Raw genomic sequence first — 16,538 nt, forward strand, 5'->3', positions numbered from 1 at the left:
TACGGCACGGATGACGGAGTCCTCATTCATGCTCTGGTTTGACGCCTTCTTGTCGACGAATTCGATCTCATCTTCATGCTTACGATCGTTCGTGGTGCCATTGAGGTCCGCCTATACTCCATTGCGAGAGATGCGCGGGTAGCGTGCAAACACGGCACGTATCATGAAACGTTCGAGGTTCATTGTCAAATGGTTCTTCAGATTCGTGAGGTATTTCATGGCCCCATAGTCCTAAATATCCCGGTCACCCCTATACCGAGTACCCTCGAAGCGGAATTCCGGGAAGGTTTCGTGGAGGACATGCACTGCTCATTTTCCCTCCGCGCTTTCGCTGTACCAAGCATCAGGTGACGAATAAACGTCGTGTCGAAGAATTCTTCCGGAATCTCGACTGTTTCCATGTGCGTCACGTCGCGATACATCTCCTTCACCAAATGCATCAGTCCTATAGAGTCCATACGAACCCTCGTGAAGTACGAATCAACATAATTTCTGATGGCCTCTCGCAGATTTTGCTTGTGCGGATCCTGAATATGGCCTAGATGGCATGATTTCTTTACAATCTTGAAGTAGGGTCGTCTTTCGAGTTGCATTTGGCGCCGGGCCCCCCCTTGTTTTGCGTCATCGTCGTGTCTTGTTTCTCTTCGGTCGGTATTCTTTTTCGCTTTTTCCGCTAGCCGGCGACGCTGCCCCTCCAGGATCCTCCACTTCCTTTTCCATAACTTTCCTCTTTTATTTTTTTGTAACGCACTTTGAACGCTTCTGCTATAAACCGCGAAAAAAACACGAGAATACACTTGTTTGAGGTTTGAGACACAAATGAACGGAAAAACTGTACTTTGCTACAACTTTAACGCAAGTACAACTTTTATATTAGAGCAGCACGCTATTGATCAGGATCGCGTTTCCCTTCAGCTGCGGGATGCGCGTCGTGACTCGAAAACTAACAGATCTCCCTGGTGCGCAAATCGATAGCGCTATGTAGAACAAAGAACAGAGACTCACGACTAGCGAGCAACGATACAGCAATTTCTCTCCCGTTCTACGATAAACGTTGAAAACGGGGAAAAGGTTCCCATATTCTGAAGAGTCCTCCCTCTAGGCGAAAAGTCCCGCGAGCCGGACGAGTCTCCCGGACTCGTGCTTCGTGCTCCACCCAGTAGCGGGCGCTGTGGCGAGACCTGAGCAGTTCGTCCGCAACGCGGTTCATTCTGGGACTAGATGCGGGATGCTGTGTTTGGTCGTCGCCCTGATCGCAGTAGACTCCTAATATATCGGTTCGCGCTTTCGCAGGCAGTAGTTCTGTCTGTTTAGCCTACAGGCTCCCAGAATTATTCTGGACTCCAACGCTGTATCAGGTAAAGCGTTCCTCAATCCGTCGCCCTCAGTGGTATGGCAACGCTGTTCTATCTCCATGATGCATCCGTCCCAGTGGTATAGGCGCTAAGGCGGGTGCCCAAAGCAGGCACTCGGTCGCACTACAGAACGCACAAAACGATCTGTACATCCGAAAGGAAGTATAAGGAACGGAGCATGGAGGTAGAGTGCATCATGATGGACACTTTTTCGATCAGCTATACCCATCCATCTCGCTATCTGGAATCCAAGTACAATGTAAACGTTTTGTCATTGGAGAGAAATCAGCGGCAACAGCAAATGCAGCGGATTTTGTTCCATGTGAAAACTTCTCACACAGGCGAGCGTGCCGCGACTCTGTGTGCTTGCTACCTGCGCGCGGTGAAACTTTCGTCGTTCCACGCTTTACGTCCGAGTTTCATAACCCATACTTCTTCTCGGATGTACTGGCGTTTCAGACGTACTATCGGGCGCCGAGTGCCTGCCCGTGAACATCCGCCTCAATAGCGCTTGTAGCGCCGGTGCTGTCGTAGCACAGAAACAGAACGGCGTTGCCGTACCGCAGACGGCGTCTGCTCGAGGCATGCTTCACCTGACGTAGAACTGGGTCTCGTTGTCAGGTTGTGCTCGGACAGCCTGCGGATGCAAAACTTGCTTTCGCTGCACAACACATTGGAGAAACTTGGCTGTTACGATGAATCCTGGGAGCCGCCTCTCTCCTGCGTGATCGTACATGGAAAGCGTCGCCCTCGGTTGGCGACTCGGGTCTGTGCTTGGCACCCACCAGTGAGTAGGTACGCGTAACACTGGTCCCGTGTGCGCATCTGGTTTGCTGGACCTTCCACCTAGAAGGTAGAGTATGAGTTCGCTGACCACTGGTGAGTGCTGGAGCTCAGTTACGGGACCATCAGTTGCTAGCACTACACTCAAAGTAAGTGGCTGGCCTTCATTTACCACAGTGATTCCCAGATGTTAATGTCTCTCAAAGAGATAGCTGCGTTCTTTTTTTCCAGCACAGGCACAGAAAGCTTAAGTGTGCTGGCGTCTCTGGCATCCCGATTCCGCTGCACCGAACGCCGCGATCCTTCGAAGCCCTGCATCGCGAGCACGCTGCCGCCCATCGTCGATGATCACGAAACGATTTTTCCGTTCGTGTTGCATGAACGTTTGCGTTCTTACTTGATTGCAACTCGCAGTTTCATTGTTGTGTATAACGCTGGATAATGTTCGTGCTTACAACAAATAGCCTTACGTTTAGAACGGTGCCTCGGTGTTATCCTGGTACGGTCGAACGTCAGCATACAACGCTGGGCAGGAAGCGTGTGGCACTGCGCATGACGTATGCGCTGCCGAGTACAGTTGATAACGCGCGTGGAGGGAGCGGAAGCGGTGGCGACGGTGGCGGCTCCTCGGGCTCCGATGACGACTACATACCAGATATGGGGAAGCGCACGCTGCTGAGCCTCATTCTCTTGGGTTCAGTTGGACTCCCAGCAAGCATCATGCTGAGCACATACGCAAGCTACTTCATGCCGCCGTCGAAGAACAAGAGTTCAGGCGGCGTGATTGCCAAGGACGCCCTCGGGACGCCTATCAAGAAGGAGGAGTATCTGAAGACGCATCCCCCCGGCTCTCGTGATCTTGTGCAAGGCCTGAACGGGGAGCCCACGTATCTTGTTGTGAACGACGCCGGCGAGCTCGAAACCTACGCACTGAATGCTGTTTGCACGCACCTCGGCTGCGTGGTGCCTTGGTACGCAGCACAGAACAAGTTCATTTGCCCTTGCCATGGCTCGCAGTACGATCGTACAGGGAAGGTGGTGCGCGGTCCAGCTCCGCTTCCGCTCGCTCTGGCACATACCAAAGTGGATGATGACGGGTTCGTACAGATCAAACCCTGGAAGGAGACCGACTTTCGAACTGGTGAGAAGCCCTGGTGGAAGTGATGTTCTGTAAAATACCTAGTGTGTTGGAGGGCGCGGTCGAACAGACCTCGAGTGGTAAACGACATGCTTTTAGCTTGACTTGGTCGTAGTGCAATGCGCGATCATACGGCCTGTGGGCCAGCGGAGACGGCCTCGTAACGAGACGTTTTCGGGGTTCCCGTTTCTGCTGCGCACGTTCGACGTGTCTGTTCATGACCAGACTGTGATGGATGGACCCGAGGAGCAGCGCTAAAGACGCGCCCTTTCCGAATACATGTTGAAACGCGGTGCGAAACAGTCTCACGAAGGGCACGCACGAAGCGGAAACCCGGCAGTGTCTCCAGGTCACGCTCCACTGCATTGAACGTAGCGCCTTGGATGCACCGGTGGATATCGGATTCGAGTACTACACGAGACGCAAAACGACGGAATGGAGAGGCGTCCTTGTTCCCACGACCAACTCTTGGCCAGGTACACCTACATGGCGCGCTTCCATAAACAGACAGCCCCACGACAGGTTCATCTCAATCACTGCCTGGAGAATATCATCAGACCAGTTGCTGGCCTGATGCAGACGAAGCGTGAACGGACGCATATCGGTATCATGCACTGAATGCACAGAGACAAGTCCGTTGTCGACGGCAGCGCTGCAGGCATATTTGCACATGTGCACTTTATCGGGGGCGCGTCTTTGCTAGCTTGCTTGCTTGCTACTGGATGCTCGTTACCGCTTGTGGCGCCTTGCGCTCCAAAAGAGGTCTTGGAATAACAAAGTTCCGGATACCGCAGAACGCGCTGTTTGTAGCGAACGCAGCACGTCGCCTGCACCAGGCTGCCCCAGACTCGAGTGCCGACCAGCGAGCAGGCGGCCGCGGGTAACCTCGACGACAACAGCTCTGATTTGCGAAGACTCCCCAAAAAGCCAACAAAGTCCAAAGGTGCTTTCAACGTGGAAATCATCCCAGTCGGCCGCACAGGTTGCGGACGATTACCACCCAGAGCGAGGTTTAGCTGGTGTCCGGCGTTTGGCCCGTCACCGCCGGGTTCGGAAGTCGCTCTTCACGTCGTGCCTGGCGTATTTCGGCCAGCCAAAGGTCACGACAGCGTCGATAGCACTCTTTCTTTTCGCGGCAGGTATCGTGTGCCCCAGGCTGGCGCTTGGCTTCCCCGACGCAGCGTAGCGCCTCCTCCCTGAGCCTAGCACAGGGGTCCGCCGGCGCTGCCGGACTCACCACGCTCGTCGAAGACGATCGCGCAGCGCTCATGGCAAAAACGCAACTCGTGAACGTCCCCCGGCTGCTGGGTTTTCCTCTCGCAACAAGCTCGACTCGAAAGGCAGCGAGATGTCTACCGAAACATTCCAAGCGTTTTACGGATCAGTGCGCCCTCAGCAGCGCCGTGCGGAAAAGCGCTCTGAACGATTGGATGGGATCCAGATGCCTATGCTGCAGGGTATTTCCTGTGAATGCAGAGCACTCGTTTCCGGTTTCTATGTTGCCGTCGCATGCACAGGTGTAAGCGGACAGTGAATTGACCTCTTGCGCTGCACTCGTGAAATGTCGAGCACGAATTCATCCATGTCAAACTGAAATGGTATTTGCCGCAAGCTTCCCATGAAGAGGCATTTGCTGGTCGCATTTGGACTTTGGAAGCGATGCTGAAGACAAGTTCATCGCCGCGAACTCGCGTTGGAGCGGGATGCTTTGGCATTTCGCGACTGCAAAGCAACGTTCAGTGAGTGCTGGTGAGTGCCAGCACGCACATGCCAGCACCATGCCCTGAACAGACCCAGAAAACGAATCGACGCGAATGTTTAGCTGCTTTTTCACCAGATGTGTCATATTGGCATCTATCGGATGCGTGAACGCTACCATCAAAGAGGCCCGAGGTTTCCGTTCTTGTAGTCTTTGTACTAAATTCTGTTTCACTTCCGCTGCGATGTCTAGAAGGAGATCGAAATCACAATGCAATGCATAGTGTAGATCGTAGATGATTTGCATGTAGCATATACATTCATTTCTGAACAGTGCAAGGAAGACTGTATTCCTCGTTTAGGACAGTCATACCACCGTACTCAGATGGTTGGCAAACACTGTAAGAAAAATGTAGATGCACTCCGTGCCAGAGATCGATATTCATTGAGGTCGCTTGCAGTCGATCTTAGAAAACGATCCGTTGATCACCATTTTCGGAAAGCAACAGCGACGATAATAGCCGCCACAGGCGTCACCGTTTCTCAACAGCTTATTCTTATGATCCCGAAAACATTGGGATACAATCTCAAAAAAAGTCATCGTTCAAGCAAAGGCATCTTCCATCCAAATCGCAACGACAGAGTCCCTGGAACGTCACGATCGATAGGAACCACTGGATCGTCAGTTTGTTTGTTCAGTTGATGAAAATTGCTTCAGAAGGCACGCTCGGAGCGTCAATGGGTATTCGAGGTGAAGGGCGCCCGTTGTACGTTCGATCGAGCTCGAAGAGAACGACGAAATCATCATCTATTATAGCTTTAGAAGATTTATTTGGCGGCCTCAGTTTCACTTGTAGAAAAGACACATGCAACAGCACCAACCAATTTGTCCAAGCATTGAAGACTTTTACCCGACGTCTGGCGACGTCCTTCTATTGGGCAACGTGGCATATCACCATATCGCTTGCGTTCGAGCTTTTTGCCGATTCTATCGGGGTAGGGGTGATTTTTGTTCGTCTGTGCGCTCCGTGGTTCAAGCGCATTGTAGGAGTGTTTTCTATCGTGAAACGTGATGATCGCTCCCCCGGGCGAAACGCTGAGCGTTCATCACTCGGTAACACATCGGGGTACATGCCATTTATCTTGCGAAAGCCACGCTCCCTCCGAGAAAGCCCTCATCTAAGGGCAAAAAACGTGCGGTCGTTTTGACGAAATAAAACTCCAAAACAAAGCTATGCACGTGCAAGTCGGGGATCCTGAAGGGCCCTTGCCGCCGGCTGGCAGAAAAAAACGAAAAATTCTGCCAATGGAATAGGAACAAAACAGAACGAAGAAGCAAAAGGGCGAGGCCCGACGTCAAAAGCTGCGCGAAAGACGACTATGCGACGAGACGCTGGCGAAAGCCTGTCTTGGTAACCATATCAAGGATTCGGACAAGCAAACATGCAACAAGTCATCCGAGACCGTGTCGAGTCGCACTCCATGAGTATTGTAAAGGATTCTTCAGGACTAATGCCTTTGACGAAGGAGATGAATCGCGGCGTGACGGGCATCAAAACAGTCGAGGTTCCGGGAGAATTTTTCAACACCATCGTTATGCATCACCTGATGCTTGGCACAGGGGAAACGTCGAGGAGAAAGGAGCGAATGCATGCCCTCCACAAAATTACCCCGAATACCCTTTTCATCGGTAATCGATACCGGCGTGACTCGGATATTTACACGTACGGGGCGAAAAAGTACCTCACGAACCTAAAGAACCATATGAACATGAACCTCACACGTTTCATGATACGTTCCGTCTTCGCGCTGGACCCGTGCCTCTTTCGCAAAGCGATAGACGGGTTACCATCAATGGCATCTCGAACGATAGTAAGAACGAACAGGAGATCGAACTCGTCGACAAGAAGACCTCGCACAGGAGCATGAATGAGGCTTCTGTCATCCGCGCGGCTATTCAAGAGCACCGTGCACTCTTGGGGCTCGTTGACCCAGCAGAACAGGTATCAGAGATGAAAAAGATGGAAAAAGAAAGATGTTACCCACACTTCCTGCGCTATTTCGTGTATTTGGACCAAGAACTCGAACGCAAGGCTGGGATGGAGCAGGGTGTGCGGAAAAATGCAGAGTCGGTAGAACGGAAGGCTGCGCTTGCGGGTACGCGCTTCGAAGTCGTTCGGTTATGCGAGATCAAGTCGCACTTTGTGACAATCGACTCCAGAGTCCTTTACGGAATACTGAAGGAGATAAGTTCGGGGCTCGATGTACGCAACAAGGAGTTCACCGGTGAAAATCGGGACACGTACTGGACGCATGTCTTCGACGTCAAGCGTCTCAATACGAGCCAGAAAAGGTATTCAGAGGTGTCATCGAAACTAAATGAGTAGCCATGTGTGCACACGATCGGCGCTTGAAGGCAGATCGTCATATCGTGCCTTCGGCTTCGCCCGTGACGAAGCATGAAGATGTGAAGCAGGCGGATCCCGCGACGCAGGAGGTTCAGGATACTGGCTTTGGCGGCGGCGCGGACCCTGGGATGACGAATATCATAACGATCGCAGCACCGAAGCGTGCGGGAGATGGTGCTGATGGTAACCTGCGTCAGATAGAAATGCGTCTCTTGAGGTTCTCGAGACCGAGATACTACCGAGAATCCGGTTCAATGAATGCGAGGAAGAAAATCGAGACATGGAATGCAGGAGTCAAGGATCAGCTGGAAGCTATGAGCGAGGTGACGATCCGACATGCGGACTTTCAAGATCTGCCAGAGTTCATGGACACTCAAGCTGCTCATGTCGAGGAGCTGCGGAAAGAGTATCGAAAACAAAGGTGCGCTCGTCAGCGTTTGAATCTGTACAGAGAGAACCAGCGTGCATACGCCAACGATTTCAATCCGTTGAGCGCCTTGAAGGAGGACGAGAGTCAGAGGCTGGTAGAAGCGTATGGGGCAGCGCGCTAGCTGGCCCGAAAAGGGACTACGCCAGCTCCAACGACAAGAACACTCAAAGAGCGTACACGGCGTTTTGTTACGATACCAATAGGTGAGTTCCGAACATCGTATACACACCATGAAGTGAGGTGCGTACTTCAGAGGGTCGAGATGGAAACGTGCCAGCGGAGCCAAGAGGATATAAAAAAGTACAGACCGCTGACGGAGGAGCAAATGGGAAGGAGGGCAAAAGTTCGCGGACTCCTTGCATTCGTGAGTACAACCAATGATGGCAAGAAACGCATGGAGTTTGTGAACCGAGACTTTAACGCCGCAATCAACATCAGAAGATGTGCGCAGCTGGAGAAAAGACCTCCAGAGTTGACACGAGAGAGAATTTTGTCAGACGACCTCTCAAGGTCGAAGTATACGAGAAAAAGTTGAAACCAGTAGCAGGTGGCCGGTCGAGAAAGTCGGGAAGGCGTCTGTACGTCGGCGTATAGGCATCCGATCTGCGGCGCGCCGCTCGCCACTCCTGTACCCCTAGCGACAGCGTTTTTCTTGTGAAAGGCGTTTGTTTCCAGGGGTGCCCAGGGGGTCGCTTTAGCCTAGCTTTTGGTCTCGAAAATGCCTCAATGGGACAAGCGCGCCAGACAGCGAAGAAGCAACCAGTCTCGTTGGCGTCGGGAACCATGGGAGACGCAGGAAGTCGCTTCACCGTTAAGTTGGCTCTGCTTGCCTGCGCGTGTGCTAGCGTGCTTTGGCTCACCTCCGAGCGAAGAGCTCGCTGAGTCGGCGCAGCCGCCCGACGACATTGTGCCTTGGGAGGACTCCGAAACCGCCGACTCGTCTTCTCAAAGCAGTTTTGGTGGCTCTGATGAAGGTGCGCGCCAAGAGCTTGCGTGCCGTACGCGAGCGGAGAAAGTGGACGGCAACGGCGCTGGCACCGAGAACGACCAGGATGAGCAACTATCCGTCGAGCTGGACGCGCTTCGTCGACGTCGCTCCTTCTCGGCCACGAGCTTCCACTTGCCAGCTGTATCCCGTCCAACAGCGGCAGGTAGCATTGTCGACATACCGTCAGAGCGTCCACAGACCGCGCAACGCAGAGAACGTCAACGTATCGTGGGCAAGTTGGCGCTCGTTGGGCTCGGTACTCAGCTTCTGCTGCTCAGCTTGAAGTTGTACAGATTTGAATCGCTCTCACCAGCGTATCTCGTTTTTTCCGTCGCGTTTTTCGTGTTCAGCGGAGGACTTGCTTTCCTGAGTCTCCACTACTTTAAAATGGGGCGCCTGCCACCTTTTCTGGATGTGGCTGCAAAACGGCGAGAAGCGTCGCACAACCGTTCGTGTGGGACAAGCCCGGCCCGCTCCAACACCGACTCGACGATGCGTACGCTGAGCGGAGCGGGTTCGGCGTTCAGTACTCCAACGGCGGACAGATCGCCATGCACGCCCAAGTCTCGAATTGCCTCGCGCTCTCGAGAGTACGCTCAAAGCTTCCAAGAAAAAGGCGATGCGCAGGTCGTCAGAACGTCATTTGACTCGCGATCAAACCGACGAATCTTCTCAGTGCTGGGTGTCGAGAGCTCGCAGTCATTTTGCGAGCAACAGGGGTGCAGTACAAGAATGCCGAGCAAGAGTCGACCGGCAGCGATACGAATCGACGTTACCAGCGAGCGTACCGCGGCAACATCAGCGAGCGATGACGCAGTTAGTGCGGACAACATCGCCGTGTCCGTCAGAGAGCCGTCCACGCTCTCTGATGCCGATGCTGATCATACAGAGCATGGTATCGAGAAGCGTCGCGGCACCTTCCGCGAAAAGCCCGGCCAGCGAGGCACGCCCGGTGTTCGCGCTGCTGTTGCCGAAACCCAGCGACGACATGTGCAGCGGGCGACAGAAACTCGTAGCGCCGGCGCACCGGCCTTGCCGGTACCAGACGCTTCGGACCAGATGAGAGCTGGCGCATCCTTAGAGCAACGGCGTCGATCCCGCGAGGCATCCTCTCTGTCAGACGACGGAACGCCTCCCGAAGTGCAAATTGAGTCACTGCGTATTGTAGAGAGTTGGGAGAAGATGCGTATAACAGCAAAGAAGGAAATCTTAGCGGAAGATTTTTGCGAGGGAATGCTCAGTCTATTGAGCGTCATCGATGCATTGGGTCCCGCTTTTCGAATCATCAAAATCGACATTCGAAATCATGTGAATGGGATCCACCGCAGCTGCACGAAACACAACTGCCGCACCCTGCAGCGCCTCATTGATGCAGAGTCGAATCGGGTATCACGCTGGTTGAATCCATCGGGCATTGGCGATGGTACGGAACATGTGCTCTGGATGAAACGGGCCATGCAGTTTGTGTACATGCTGTTGTACATGTTTTTGGATGGCATCGATTTAGACCGGTGTGTATACCATGCATATCGCATGACGCTGCGAGCCTGTCACCCGTACATTGTCCGGAAAGTAGCGGAGAACCTGCACCGCTTCGTCCCTACCAGAGCTGGCTTTTTGCGCAGAATCCACGCAGATGAGGACTTTGTTTTAACGCAAATGCGGCGATTCTTGAAGGCAATCGAACCGCGTCTTGATATTATCGTTGAGGTATTCAACGCAAACCAGCTGGAACCGCACTGTCGATTCTCATGCGCAGAATTGCGCCGGCTGGCACAGCACTGTGCAAAATATGATATCGACGAGGATATGACGCAGTGAATGTAGATTTCAGTTGAGTCCAGCGAAACTCCTGTTTTGATCGGCGGTTTCCGCACGCGTCGCGTTCGCTGGCCTTTAGGTGCTCGCGGCATGACGAATGCGGATAAACGATCTCGTATCTTCAGAAAGCTCCTGAGCCATGGATGGATCGCGACCTACCCTGGTTCGTCATGCGACCTTGTCCTGCGGTTGCGCGCACTCATTCATCGATATCGCCACAAAAATGCCGGTATCGGACACGGGGTGGTGTGTTCGCGAGGGTGATAGGGGGTTTTCTGTAATCATGCTGCTTGCATATCACGTAAGTGACATGCCGTAGAGTCGTGGTCAATCCAGGCTCTCGAAAAGCAACCTTCGTGGACTCGTTTCATAAACCCATCATAAGCTTCGTTTGGATGCTGTCGCGTGCAGACTGCCGCGTTTCTCCGAGTCAGCTTTGTTCATGGTCCTTGACCCATTTCAAAAAGAGGATGCTAGCGTCCAGTGGGTCCACTTTTGGCGAAAAGCCCCAGTAGTAGACCGAGGCAGCGTGACCGCCCATCAGTGCTGCCGCTGCAAAGCCTGCAGTTGCAGCGAGTGTTGCCCCGAGCCCCGAGCGCCCATACTTGTACGCAAACGCACCCGACCCAACCGCACCAGCAAGTCCAGTGGCGATTGCGAAGTTACCTGCCCTTCGACTCTGCCTGAGACAGTTTGCCTCCGCGGGGTGCTCCCTGGCAAACTCGCGAAAAGCTCCGCGCTTCCAGGACTTTACCTCACCAACAGCGGCATACTCTTTCAGTTGTCGAAACGTTCGGAACTGATCCCAAAAGGAATCTCCCTCTCTTGACATAGAGTCTCGGTAGCCTAAACTGTGAAAGCGACAGCAAATGCGCCCACGCAGAGCCAGGTGTCGATCATCGGAGAATGTCCGAGCGACTGCGAGCGTGCCTGTTTGCATCGCTGCGCGCCTCCGCGCGTAACCGCTATGTTTTTCGTGGAATACGACGTCTGCGATGAACCTGAATATCTCGAGTACGTGATTGTTGTCGGCAACGAGAAAACAGGCGACAATTCCTTTTCAGATGGTTTGATGCTTCACGCCTGCCAGCACAGTCTCTCGATTCGAACATAGGATTCGACTCAACGACTTTTGGGCTACAGTGCTCACTCGACGGTAAGCTCGCCACGACATCCGATTCTTTTCATGGACAAAACGTTTCCATCGGCCAGCGTTCTCCGATTACGCGCATTTTTCTTTTCTTACTTTTTTTGTGTTTTTTTTTCAGTGCGCGGTGAGGTATCCACCAAATCCCCTACTTCCATGTTACATTACCTGCACTTCGTCTCGGATATTCTGGTCGTTTCATACGTCCTATCGTGTGTGCCTAGTACCTGCCGAAAGCGACAGCAATAGCGCCTACAGCGCCAGTGCGGTCGCTGCACGGAGACAGAGCGGCGTTGCCGTAACACAAAGGGCGGCGGCTCGAGGCGTGGCTCACCCGACGTAGAATCGGGTCTCGTCGTCAGTTTGTGCTCGGAGAGTCTGCGGATGCAGGCTTGTCTTCGCAGCACGACACGCTGGAGAAACTTGGCTGTTAGGATATATCCTGGGAACACGACATCCGATGCACCGCCGCAGTCGCTATACGCGCGCTCCGAGCGGCGTCGACATACCAAAGCAGGCGTCGGATCGACATAAAGATACAGGGGGCGACACCTAAATTTCCGGTGTAGTGGGATCGATGCATCCAACCAGAATCCCGGTAAGCACGAATTGGAGCAGCAATTAGGGAAGCATTCCACGCTTCTCTCCGAAAACTACGCAACACTGGCATCCACAGAGGCCCTTCTGCACGAAGAGCAGATGCAACCTCAGGCATTTTCGATCCGGCACTGCAGCAGCAGCAGCAGCAGCCGATCGGCGGCAGCAGCGGCCGATCGCAGAATTTGAAATTGCCGTGCTTTTCCGGCTCGCTTGCCCCTTCACGGCTTGCCGCCATGGCGGATGACAAGGAGAATCAACCGCGCCGGACACTTTATCCGAACGAGAGCACAAAGCTGTTCGGAGAGGGTCATGATGTGAGAGAATGTCAATCCAACGGAGACGCCTCGTCAGAAACTTGGGTAGACGGCTGCAGTGACGCTATTCGGGTCGTGCTGCGTGTGCGCCCGCTGACGCCGGCGGAGCATGAGCGCTCCCAGAGAACCTGCCTCGAACTGGACTCGGCAACAAACTCAGTTTTAATAGGAACGAATAACGACCTACGTCGATTCACCTATGATCATGTGGCGTCGCCCGAAGTTGACCAGGCACAGATGTTCTATCTTGTCGGTCGGCCGATCGCCGACAGCGCTCTTGACGGCTATAACGGTACAGTTTTCGCTTATGGTCAGACAGGGAGCGGCAAAACGTATACAATGCAAGGAGATGTCTACACGAACAAGGAATCCGAAGAAAAGGACAACCGGGGGCTCATGCCACGGCTGTTCGAATACATTTTTGCGCAGATCGCCCGCCGGGAACGAGAGCACTCTGCAACGCGGTACCTCGTCAGGTGCTCCTACCTCGAAGTATATAACGAGGTTGTCACAGACTTGCTGGATCCTCTGTCTACAAATCTGGCCATTAGGGAGGACTTTCGCAACGGCGTCTCTGTGGAAGGCCTCTCCGAGGAACTCGTGTCCAACGCGGACGACTGCTTGCACGTTCTCGAGCGAGGTCTCTCCAACCGCCATATTGGAAGCACGTCGATGAATAGGGAGTCCTCACGCTCGCATTCGGTGTTCATCATGGTTATCGAGAGCGAGACGACGAATGAAACACGTGTAACGACTCGGCGCCGATCCCGTCTGAATCTTGTTGACCTTGCAGGCAGTGAGCGTCAAAAGCTTGCCAGAACCTCTGGACAAACGCTCCGGGAAGCCGGCAATATCAACAAGTCTCTCTCTGCGCTGGGAAACGTTATTAATGCACTCGTCGATATCGCGAACGGCAAGGAGCGCCACATTCATTATCGCGACTCGAAGCTTACGTTTCTGCTCAAAGATTCTCTGGGCGGCAACACGAAAACGACCATGATCGCAACGGTCTCTCCTAGTGAGCAGAATTTCGCGGAAACACTGAGCACGCTCAAGTTCGCGCAGCGCGCGAAATACATCAAGAACAAAGTTGTGGTGAATGAGCACCTCTCCAGCAACAACATTGCTGCCCTGCAGGCAGAGATCACTCGACTTCGGCAACTAGTTACTTCCGCTGGCATTCCAGTAGACGCAGACGTCTCCAAAGTTGGCTGGATTGTTGCACGGCAAAGCGTGCCAGGCATAGACTGTGAGAAAATGCACCTACAGAGAATCGGCGATCTCGAGCGTCTCCTCCTTGAGGCCCTCGATCGTGCTCGCTATCACCAGGAGCAATACCAGGCACTAGAGCGACAGAACGAAGCTCTCAACACAGCGTGCCGCAAGCGAGACAAAGTTTTGCAGCAAAACAAGATGATCCTTCGATTGCGAGATGCCGCACTGGAACGTGTACGCAGTAGCGGCGAGGTCTATCCAACGTCAGAGGAGCTCCTGAAAGAAATTGAGATTCTCCGCGAACAGATTGAGCACCACCCTCAAGTAACGAGCTATGCTGTGGAAAATATGCGTCTGCAGGAGCGAATTCGCGTGCTAGAGAGCCTGGTGCCCGCAGATCAAGATCAAAGTGCTTTCGTCAAGCTGGAGCGCTTCGTGGAGCAGCTACGAATAGCATATCAGGCGTGCTGCGAAGAAAAGAATTCACTGCACAAGAAATTGCACGAGCTCGTGTACGCTGAACTGGAGCCTCTTGATCAAGCGGAGAAAACACACAATCGCTTTATCGCCTTGGAACTGTACAAATGGCGGGAGAAGGAACGTTTCGAACAGCAAGTCGAGGAAGCTCGTTCGGAATGCCGTCAGGCGATGCTCAAGTACGAGCACGCACAACGTGAGTTGGAGACGCTTCGAACGAAATTCAAACAGGTAGAACAAGCATACGAGGAGAAGAGAGCAGCATGCGTGGAGATGGAAACGGCGCTCTCCACGCTCCGTCTTCAACACGACAAACAAACGGACATCGAGCAGAAAATACTCATTTTAAGTGATGAGTTGCGGGAATCCCGTGAGCGGTGCCAGAGTCTAGAGACGGATGCCGCGGCGCTCGAGCAAGAGTGCGATCGCCTGCGTGCAGTGTTGAATGACACCAAGGACCGTCTGCAGCACACTGAGACGGAGAAAGAAGCTCTGGAGCAGCAGCGAAATCAGCTCGAGAAGCGCCTTGAGCAACTTGAAAAAGATGGCCAGCACATGCGTCAGGAAGCTGCGGAACGCGCGCAAGCCATGGAGGCTGCACATAACGCCGCGCTCACCGATCTGGAGAGCCGTCTCGCGAACGTCCAGATGGAGCTCGAGTCGCAACTGGAACGGAACTGTGCGCTCCAAGATCAAATCGACCAACTGCAGTCCGAGACAGATTATCACCGAGGTCGATATCAGGAAGCCCAGCGAGAGCTCGCCAACGCGCAAGAACAAGTCAAGGGTCTGGAGAGCAAATTGGCTCAAAGCAACGCCACCGTTGAGGAGTTGCGCGCCTCCCAATGCCAACAGGCGGCGAGCCACGACGAGCAATTGCGGAGCGCTTTGCGTCAACAGAGGAGTGCTGAAACCGCGCTGCAGCAAGAGCGCGAAACGCTTCACCGATTACAGAGCGATCATGAACAACTCCTTGCGCGACACGAAACCATTCAACAGGAACTTCGTGAGAGTAGAGACATGATCCAGCGACTGCGCGTGGGCATGCAAGCTGCACAGCACGAGGCGCACGCTCAGCAGGAAGCGCGGCTCGCACTCGAACGTCGCGTGACAGACTTGGAGCAGGAGCGAGCCCAGGGCTGCGAGCGCGTGGCGACGCTCGAGCAGGACCTCACCAGTGTGCGTCAACGTGCTGATGAAGCTTCCACAGAGGCTGCGGCTCGCATCAGCGAGCTCATTCAGGAACTCGAGCGCAAGCACTCGGCGCTGACCCGCGCCCAGCTCGCTCTAGCAGAAACCGTCGCCAAAGCCGACCTCGAGCGCAAGCAGCTAGCTGACGAGCATGCGGAACGCCTCAGGGCTCGCGATCGACTGCTAGCCCAGTCTGAGGTAGAGACTGCAAAGTTGCGCCAGGGAATTGAGAACTTACAGGCTTCTGTTGCCGAATATCGCAACGAACAACGTGAACTGCATCGCCTTGCAGCCCAGGAGCGGCAGCAGCGCAAAATGCTCGAAGATGACTGGGAGAAACAACGGCGTCAGTACGCGAGAGATATGGATGCACTCCGGAAGCGCCTCGAGGCGGCCGAAAGCGAAACGCGAATGCGCTGCGATGCCCAAGCTGACGCTCAGCGAGAGATCGCTTGCATTCGTCAACAAGCGGAAGCCTACCAACAGAAATTGGCGCATGCCGAAAAGCATCGCGCTCAACTCGAAAATCGACTCGTCATGCTCGAGCGAGATAAGCAGCGACTTGTCGCCGAGAACCGCCACGCCAATGAGGCTTTGATTCGCGCACAAGCCCAGTTCGAAGCACTCGAGCGCGAGCACAGGCAGACCAGTGAAGCGCTCGAAAAGGAACGAGTAGCGCTCGCGAGCCTTCAGACCGAATTCGAACAGCTCCAGATCATGTGCGAACGCCTGGAGGAGGAGAATACCAAGCTTGGTGGACACCACAATTTGCGTCAGCGCATTCATCATCATATTCGAGTCAAGGAGGAGAACGCGGTGCTTCGCAAAGAGCGCGACCGCATCGCTGCTGAGCTCGATGCCTGCAGAGCTCGTCTTGCCGAACTAGAGAACGCACCCGGCACCAGCTAGCACCCCGTCACATCCGCACACTGTCGTCGACCGCCGACCGCGCCTAGAGCCGTCCTCCGAATGA

At 53.9% G+C, this 16,538-nt stretch overlaps 4 protein-coding genes and 1 non-coding gene across 5 annotated transcripts, besides 3 other annotated features; 3 read left to right on the forward strand and 2 right to left on the reverse strand.

Annotated features, from left to right (window-relative positions):
* Window positions 1-1,005: part of a sequence feature (repetitive element) that runs on past the window's edge.
* Window positions 838-2,378, reverse strand: CYME_CMO065T. Its single transcript, XR_002461493.1, has one exon. It is a non-coding gene; the product is annotated as a hypothetical transcript (transcript).
* A 201-nt stretch (window positions 2,379-2,579) lies between these two features.
* On the forward strand, window positions 2,580-3,302 carry CYME_CMO066C (cytochrome b6/f complex iron-sulfur subunit precursor; the record flags this gene model as incomplete). Its single annotated transcript, XM_005537426.1, has 1 exon — window positions 2,580-3,302. One exon carries the CDS (start codon window positions 2,580-2,582, stop codon window positions 3,300-3,302), a length of 723 nt encoding a protein of 240 aa, XP_005537483.1.
* Window positions 3,303-3,940: 638 nt separating this feature from the next.
* Window positions 3,941-4,662: a sequence feature (possible transcribed region).
* A 1,774-nt stretch (window positions 4,663-6,436) lies between these two features.
* Window positions 6,437-8,490: a sequence feature (repetitive element).
* A 40-nt stretch (window positions 8,491-8,530) lies between these two features.
* Window positions 8,531-10,621, forward strand: CYME_CMO068C (similar to glycolipid transfer protein; the record flags this gene model as incomplete). The annotated part of the gene is made up of 1 exon (XM_005537427.1): window positions 8,531-10,621. One exon carries the CDS (start codon window positions 8,531-8,533, stop codon window positions 10,619-10,621), a length of 2,091 nt encoding a protein of 696 aa, XP_005537484.1.
* Window positions 10,622-11,051: 430 nt separating this feature from the next.
* Window positions 11,052-11,453, reverse strand: CYME_CMO069C (hypothetical protein; the record flags this gene model as incomplete). The annotated part of the gene is made up of 1 exon (XM_005537428.1): window positions 11,052-11,453. The coding sequence occupies one exon, from the start codon at window positions 11,451-11,453 to the stop codon at window positions 11,052-11,054; it is 402 nt and encodes a 133-aa protein (XP_005537485.1).
* A 1,148-nt stretch (window positions 11,454-12,601) lies between these two features.
* CYME_CMO070C (kinesin-related protein) lies at window positions 12,602-16,474 on the forward strand (the record flags this gene model as incomplete). Its single annotated transcript, XM_005537429.1, has 1 exon — window positions 12,602-16,474. The coding sequence occupies one exon, from the start codon at window positions 12,602-12,604 to the stop codon at window positions 16,472-16,474; it is 3,873 nt and encodes a 1,290-aa protein (XP_005537486.1).
* Window positions 16,475-16,538: the final 64 nt, after the last annotated feature.

This window comes from Cyanidioschyzon merolae, chromosome 15, assembly GCF_000091205.1.
Source record: "Cyanidioschyzon merolae strain 10D DNA, chromosome 15, complete genome".
Classification (NCBI taxonomy): Eukaryota; Rhodophyta; class Bangiophyceae; order Cyanidiales; family Cyanidiaceae; genus Cyanidioschyzon; species Cyanidioschyzon merolae.